Source organism: Heterodontus francisci, chromosome 29, assembly GCF_036365525.1.
Source record: "Heterodontus francisci isolate sHetFra1 chromosome 29, sHetFra1.hap1, whole genome shotgun sequence".
NCBI classification, from domain to species: domain Eukaryota; kingdom Metazoa; phylum Chordata; class Chondrichthyes; order Heterodontiformes; family Heterodontidae; genus Heterodontus; species Heterodontus francisci.
In genome coordinates this window covers 13,026,418-13,034,531 of record NC_090399.1, presented here as the reverse complement: position 1 = coordinate 13,034,531, position 8,114 = coordinate 13,026,418, and the positions used below count along the sequence as shown (strand labels likewise).

Here is an 8,114-nt window from a genome sequence, read left to right as displayed (position 1 = left end):
GGTGTTGGATCTGCACTCTCAACCTTCGCTCAGTGGTGACATCAAGATCGAGAGTTCAATCCCCACACCAGAGACTTCATCCCATAATGTAGGCTGATACTCCCAATGCACTACCGAGACAGTATCACAATGGCAAATTTGCTGACTTTTCAATGAGATGCTAAATCGAGGCCCTGTCTGCCCTCAGGTGGCTGTAAAAGATCTCATGGCACTATTCCAAAGAAAAGCAAGGGTGTTTTTCTCAGAATCCTGGCCAACATTTATCCCACAACTGACATCAAACAAACACGGTATCTGGTCATTTCACACCGAACCACATAAATAGATATTGTGACAGATCTACTAAAAGTTGTGCAGGCATTATACAAAAGAGATAGGTAGAGAGCTTGAGGGAGGGAATTCCAAATCTGAGGGCTTAGACAGCTGAAGGCATGTCTGCCAGTGGTGGAGTGAACAAAATTGGGGTTGCATGTCAGAATTGGAGGAGCACGGAGATTTTTAGGATTGGAAAGGGTTATAGAAAGGGGCAAGTCCATGGAGGGATCTAAATACGAGGATGAGAATTTTAGATTTGTGGCCTTGACAGTCTAGAAGCTAATGTAGGTCAGCAAACAACTTTTTTATTCATTCATGGGATGTGGGCATCACAGGCCAGGCCAGCATTTATTGCCCATCCCTAATTGCCCTTGACAAGGTGGTGGTGAGTTGCTTTCTTGAACAGCTGCAGGCCATGTGGGGTAGGTACACCAGCTGTGCTGTTAGGAAGAGAGTTCCAGAACTTTGACCCAGCGACAGTGAAGGAACGGCGATACAGTTCCAAGTCAGGATGGTGTGTGACTTGGAGGGTCTTGCAGGTGGTGGTCCCATGCATTTGCTGCCCTTGTCCTTCTAGTTGGTAGAGGTCACAGGTTTGGAAGGTGTTGTCTAAGGACCCTTGGTGCATTCCTACAGTGCATCTTGTAGATGGTACACACTGTTTCCACTGTGCATCGATGGTGGAGGGAGTGAATGTTTTTTGTGGATGGGGTGCCAATCAAGAGGGCTGCTTTGTCCTGGATGGTGTCAAGCTCCTTGAGTGCTGTTGGAGCTGCATCCATCCCAGCAATTGGACAGTATTCCATCACAAGCCTGACTTGTGCCTTGAGAGTCTAGAAGCTAATGTAGCTCAGCAAGCATGGGGTATTTTTTATTTTATTCATTCATGGGATGTGGGCATCGCTGGCCAGGCCAGCATTTATTGCCCATCCCTAATTTCCCTTGGTGGACAGGCTTTAGGGAGTCAGGAGGTGAGTTACTCACTGCAGGATTCATAGTCTCTGACCTGCTGTTGTAGCCACGATATTTATATGGCTACTAGAGTTCAGTTTCTAGTCAATGGTAGCCCGTAAGACGATGATAGTGGGGGATTCAGCTATGATAATGCCATTGAATGCCAAAGGGAGATGGTTAGATTCTCTCTTGTTGGAGATGCTCATTCCCTGGCACTTGTGTGGTGCGAATGTTACTTTCCACTTATCAGCCCAAGCCTGGATATTATCCAAGTCTTGCTGCATTTCTACACGGACTGCTTCAGTGTCTGACAAGTTGTGAGTGGTGCTGAACACTGTGCAATCATCAGCGAACATGCCCACTTCTGACCTCATGATTGAAGGAAGGTCATTGATGAAGCAGCTGCAGATGGTTGGGCCTAGGGCACTACTCTGAGGAACTCCTGCAGTGATGTCCTGGAGCTCAGATGATTGACCTCCAACAGCCACAACCATCTTCCTTTGCGCTAGGTATGACTCAAACCAGTGGAGAGTTTTCCCCGATTCCCATTCAGTTTTGCTAGGGTTCCTTGATGCCATACTCTGTCAAATGCTGCCTTGATGTCAAGGACTCTCACCTCACCTCTTGAGTTCAGCTCTTTTGTCCATGTTTTAACCAAGGCTGTAATCAAGTCAGGAGCTGAGTTGCTCTGGTGGAACACAAACTGAGCGTCACTGAGTAGGTTATTGCTGAGCAAGTGCCGCTTGATGGCATTGTTGATGACACCTCCATCACTTTATTGATGACTGAGAGTAGGCTGATGGGACGGTAATTGACCAGGTTGGACTTGTCCTGCTTTTTGTGTACAGGACATACCTGGGCAATTTTCCACATTGCACAGTAGATCCCAGTGTTGTAGCTGTACTGGAACAGCTTGGCTTGGGGAACGGCATGTTCTGCTGCACAGGTCTTCAGTACTATTGCCGGAATATTGTCAGGGCCCATAGCCTTTGGAGTATCCAGTGCCTTCAGTCGTTTCTTGATATTACGCGGAGTGAATCAAATTGGCTGAAGTCTGGCATCTGTGATGCTGGGAGTAGGTGAGTTGCTCTTGTACAGTGCCAGCATAGACATGACAGGCCAAATGGCCTCCATCTGTGCTGTAACCATTCAATGATTTTAAGTTTACAGGCCAGTGGAATGTAGCAGGCCAGTCAGGAGTGCATTGGAATAGTCAGGTTTAGAGGTAGCCAAGCCATGAATGAAGGATTCTGCAGGATGAACAAAGTTGGGCAATGTTACAGAGATGGAAATAGACAATCTTAGCGATGCTATGGATACGTGCTTGGAAGTTCATCTCGGGGTGAAGGTTGGCACCAAGGTTGGGAATCGTGTGGTTCGGTCTCATACAGTTGCCAGGGCGAGATCAAGTTGTCTGGGTTGAAACATGGCCAATTGGAAAAAGAGACATTTCATGACTCAACAAGATGACACTTGATTCTCAAAAAAAAAAGTTTGCAATGTCTCTGCGGGATGCAGTGCATTTATTTTCTGACCCCGTGCTGTCCTCGCTCATCTTCTGCTGGGGAGCAGTCACTCTTGTGAAGAAAACCCTATATCCCAAATGAGAAATACTAATTTCATTGGTTGGAAATTTACATTCGAAATTTAATGGCAAAATCTTAGAGCTAACTTTAAAAAAAACTGGCATCCAAGATGGCCATTGCAATTTGCATCTGTAACATCTTTGCACATTCCAAGGCCCCAACCGGAGACAGACGTCTAACAAGAAGCCCAGCCAGAACAATGCTTTGGCTAAATGAGTAGATGATCCATCCTGATCATCCTCGTCAGCAGGACATTCAAAGCCATTTTCGAGGCATTCATAAGTGGAGACCTCCCTCCAGTGGGTTAACACTGATGACACCACCTGAGAGAGGTTAAGGATTTTACACCTTGGACCTCATTAAAAACCAAGTGGATTGAAAGGACAATGTGACTCTCTGTCCGTCTCTGAAAAAATACTGGAAGTTTTGTTACACAGAGAAGAGACAAGCAGTAACTAAGACTGTAACAGCAGAGAAGACTGTTTCTCTCTCGCCAGAAAACATCAAGTTTGAAAACCCTCTGCGGCTGTAGACCCTACAAGCCGACAGACTGCTACAGCCAGAGACAAGGGGAAGAGAGCCACCGACTAGTTTGCCTTCAAGAAAACCCTGAGCAAAGTTTGCCAGGCACAAAGTTCACTATGACCAGCTATGAACATTCTCAATGCAACTTCAGCCGGAAGATCACCAAATCATCCAACACCACCGCCGGTGTATTTACCTTTTAGTTATTCTGGACTTTAATCCAACCAAAATAACCTAGTTTGCACTCGGGTGAATGTGTGGCGAATGCGAAGCGTATTTTTTATTATTTTGAAAGTGGTTTCAGATTGCTAAGTAGAATACATTTACCTCTTTTTTGTTTAAACTCGAGAAAACCTGTCAAATTGGTTATTTCAGTCACACGAAAGTGAAAAGGTAAAACACTCACAGAGGGGGTAAGCACAACCACTGTCAGATCAGAGCAAGGACAAGAGGGGCAACTGTGATCCCCCTCCTCACGTGGCCGTAATACTCTCCTGTCAGAAGGAGTTAAAAGGAGGTTCAGCCCCATCTGCTGGACTCAGGTCCATCTCATCTCTGCTGGCTCTTTCAAACCCAACCTGCAGCTTCATTTCAGTTTACAATCAAGTTCAACAGCCTTCAGCTCCATTTGTGGTCGTTTTCAGTAGCCCCCAATCAAAATAACTATCTTACTAAAGTGTTTAAAATTGAAAAAACACAACTTTTCCAATGTCTCTGTCTCTGTGTGTTTTTCTCCCGGGTGTTGCTTGTCCAGGACATTTATCCTCATTTTCCTCAGACTCCCGGGTAATCCGGGAGGGTTGGCAACCTCCTCGTCACTCTGCTCCTCCTGCCCGCGGCCACCAGCTCCCAGCTGATCACAGTCCGGTTCTGTTTCCCCCCTCCTTTCCCTATTCCCTCCCTTTTCCCCGGATTCCTGGGGAAATTTCCACCTCTTTCCAGAAGCTTCGCCCACGGACTCGCTGCTTCCAGAAACCTCTCGGTCTCTCCACGTCTCGCGGACTTGCCGCGCTGCGATTGGCCGCCGCTTCAGAACCTTCTCCAACCTTCTGCGGTGAGCTCACAGAGCCGCGTTCGGATTGGTCCAGGCCGCGTCAAGCAACCGCTAGGTGCCGCCCCCTGCTCTGCGCGGAGGCTTTATAAAGGGAGGAGCTGCAGTGACTTGAATTACAATCGACTTGGAGAGGTTACGAGTTGGGAGCGGGATTGTTGCAAGTGGAAAACTACACAGCAGCAGAGTGAATTTAAGTGACTTTTACCAAGACAGAAAATGCCTGCAGCGAAAGGAACAGCCATTGGTATCGACCTGGGAACCACGTACTCCTGCGTGGGGGTCTTCCAGCATGGCAAGGTGGAGATCATCGCCAATGACCAGGGCAACCGCACCACCCCCAGCTATGTGGCCTTCAACGACACCGAGAGGCTCATTGGAGACGCGGCCAAAAACCAGGTGGCTCTGAACCCACCCAACACCATCTTTGATGCCAAGAGGCTCATCGGGAGGAAATTTGACGACCCAATGGTCCAATCTGACATGAAGCACTGGCCCTTCCAGGTGGTGAATGATGCCGGGAAGCCCAAGGTGAAGGTCGAGTACAAGGGTGAGGATAAAACCTTTTACCCTGAGGAAATCTCCTCAATGGTGCTGACCAAGATGAAGGAGACGGCTGAGGCTTACCTGGGACACACTGTCACCAATGCTGTTATCACTGTGCCCGCTTACTTCAATGACTCCCAGCGCCAGGCAACCAAAGATGCTGGTGTGATCGCTGGTCTCAATGTCCTCCGTGTCATCAATGAGCCGACGGCAGCTGCCATTGCCTACGGACTAGACAAGAAGGGCAGAGGAGATCACAATGTTCTCATCTTTGACTTGGGAGGTGGCACCTTCGACGTGTCTGTTCTCTCCATTGACGACGGTATCTTTGAAGTGAAATCGACAGCTGGTGACACCCACTTGGGTGGAGAGGACTTTGATAATCGCATGGTCAATCACTTCATTGAGGAGTTCAAGCGTAAATACAAAAAGGACATCAGTCAGAACAAGAGGGCAGTCAGGAGGCTGAGGACAGCCTGTGAGAGAGCAAAGAGAACCCTGTCTTCCAGCACTCAAGCCAGTATTGAGATTGACTCTCTGTTTGAAGGCATAGACTTCTACACATCCATCACCAGGGCTCGGTTTGAGGAGCTGAACTCTGACCTGTTCAGAGGCACTCTGGAACCAGTGGAGAAAGCTCTGAGAGACGCCAAGTTGGACAAATCGCACATCCATGATGTTGTCTTGGTTGGCGGCTCCACCCGCATCCCCAAGATCCAGAAATTGCTGCAGGATTTCTTCAATGGCAAGGAGCTGAACAAGAGCATCAATCCTGATGAGGCCGTGGCCTATGGAGCAGCTGTTCAAGCGGCTATCCTGATGGGGGACAAGTCGGAGAATGTTCAGGATCTACTTCTCCTGGATGTCGCTGCTCTGTCTCTGGGTCTTGAGACAGCAGGAGGAGTCATGACCACACTCATCAAGCGTAACACCACCATTCCCACCAAGCAGACTCAGATCTTCAGCACCTACTCTGATAACCAGCCCGGTGTCCTTATTCAGGTGTATGAAGGGGAGAGAGCCATGACCAAGGACAACAATCTTCTGGGCAAATTTGACTTGAGTGGCATTGCTCCTGCCTCCCGTGGTGTGCCACAGATTGAGGTCACCTTTGATATTGATGCCAATGGCATCCTAAATGTTTCTGCTGTTGACAAGAGCACTGGCAAAACAAACAAGATCACCATCAACAATGACAAGGGCAGGCTGAGTAAGGAGGAAATTGAGAGGATGGTGCAGGATGCAGAAAAGTACAAAACTGAGGATGAAGTCCAACGCCAAAAGATCGCAGCCAAGAATTCGCTGGAGTCCTACGCCTTCAACATGAAGAGCGCAGTGGAGGATGAGAATGTGAGAAGTAAGATCAGTGAGGAAGATAAGAAGAAGATCATTGACCAGTGCAACCAGGCAATATTGTGGCTGGAGAACAATCAGATGGCAGAGAAGGAGGAGTTTGAGTACCAGCTGAAAGAGCTGGAAAAACTCTGCCGTCCCATCATTACCAACCTGTACCAAGGAGGAGCATCAACAGCCGCAGGGGGATCTTGCAGAACCCAGGCTGGAAAAGCCACATACACAGGACCAACTGTGGAGGAGGTGGATTAAAAGACTGGAAATCCAACATATAACAATTTTGGACTCTTATGAGAGCTCAATGTTACAAAGGTTGTGTCGTTTGTGATCCAGACTGACAGAGGAGGACTTGGCTGGGCTAGATGTCTCAGTACTACACTGAGTGATCCACTCTGACTTTTCCGAATGATGGTAGTACTCCTTCTGTGAACTGAAGCTGCAGCGTACTGACTTTTGTAAATTTTAGTCACTTTATAAATTGATTTACTGAATGCTATTGAAAAGAGTCATCTTGTTTTTGATCTATATAGAAATTTTCTCCATGTACAGATAAGGACTTAATTTAATACTTTTATATTTTGCTGATAATGTAAACTTGTTGACAGCCGGACTGAATTTTTTAAAAAGTCTAATAAAAGGTTTATTTACTACGTTTATTTGTGGTGCTTTCTGCCGAGAATATATTTTTAAATCTGTGCTTGAAATATTGATCTATTTTCCTCTTGGTCAATTTAATTCCCACGCAAGTTTAACACCATCACTGGGATTTTTCCTAATTCTGGTGCAATTAGGAAGAAAGATCTATTTTTTTATTTTTTTCACCCCTTTTGTGAGCTGAGGATGTCCCAAAGTGTTTTACAGCCAGTGAAATACTATTTCTGAAGTGCAGTCACTGAATTAAAAAGAACTTTGACAGAACTTTGAAACAAGCTTTGGTGTAAATTAAATGATTATAGGTCAGGGGATAAATTGCCATATCTCCGTTGCAACTTGCAGAGAAGGTGCGAGGTCCAGTGTATTCTTTTTCTCTCACAAAGTCATTGTCTGCTGGATGTTTTACAATACGAAAGACACTATATAAATCCAAGTAGTTGATGCACTGGTCAAAATTACAATACACGTATGGACACCATTGGTGCATTATCATCCAGACTAACTATAAACAGGACTTGACAGGGTAGATGCAGGAAAGATGTTCCCGATGGTGGGGGAGTCCAGAACCACGGGACATTGTCTAAGGATATGGGGTAAACCTTTCAGGACTGAGATGAGAAATTTCTTCACCCAGAGAGTGGTGAGCCTGTGGAATTCGCTGCCACAGAAAGCAGTTGAGGCCAAAACATTGTATGTTTTCAAGAAGGAGTTAGATGTAGCTCTTGGGTCTAAAGGGATCAAAGGATATGGGGTGAAGGTGGGAACAGGCTACTGAGTTGGCTGATCAGCCATGATCATAATGACTGGCGGAGCAGACTTGATGGACCGAATGTCCTCCTCCTGCTCCTATTTTCCATGTTCACATCGATGTCAATCAAACCAAAAACCAAACTCACTGGATGGTAATTAATTATAAAATTTATTTCATCTCTGCAAATAATCTCTGAGTTAGTTATTGGTATGAACCTCCTCTGCTTCTTATTTCTTTCTGCTCAGGGTAGGCTGAACTGTAAATCTGATGCCCTCACAGTCCAGCAAGTTCAATAGCAGAGAAGCACTTGTTCCCCTGCTGAGACTGCAGGTGGCAATGTTGCACTCTGCGACTGTTCAACTCGGGCACTCCGTGTCAA

The 8,114-nt window shown here is 46.5% G+C and overlaps 1 protein-coding gene across 1 annotated transcript; it reads left to right on the top strand.

The window, feature by feature from the left end:
* Positions 1–4,561: 4,561 nt before the first annotated feature.
* Positions 4,562–6,980, top strand: LOC137346134 (heat shock 70 kDa protein 1-like). Its single transcript, XM_068009454.1, has one exon. It carries the CDS (start codon positions 4,651–4,653, stop codon positions 6,580–6,582), a length of 1,932 nt encoding a protein of 643 aa, XP_067865555.1. The 5' UTR covers positions 4,562–4,650; the 3' UTR covers positions 6,583–6,980.
* The last annotated feature ends 1,134 nt before the right edge of the window (positions 6,981–8,114 follow it).

Bases quoted from the DNA above. Each gene is read 5' to 3' on its own strand.
- LOC137346134 (XM_068009454.1), top strand. From the start codon at position 4,651: ATGCCTGCAGCGAAAGGAACAGCCATTGGTATCGACCTGGGAACCACG.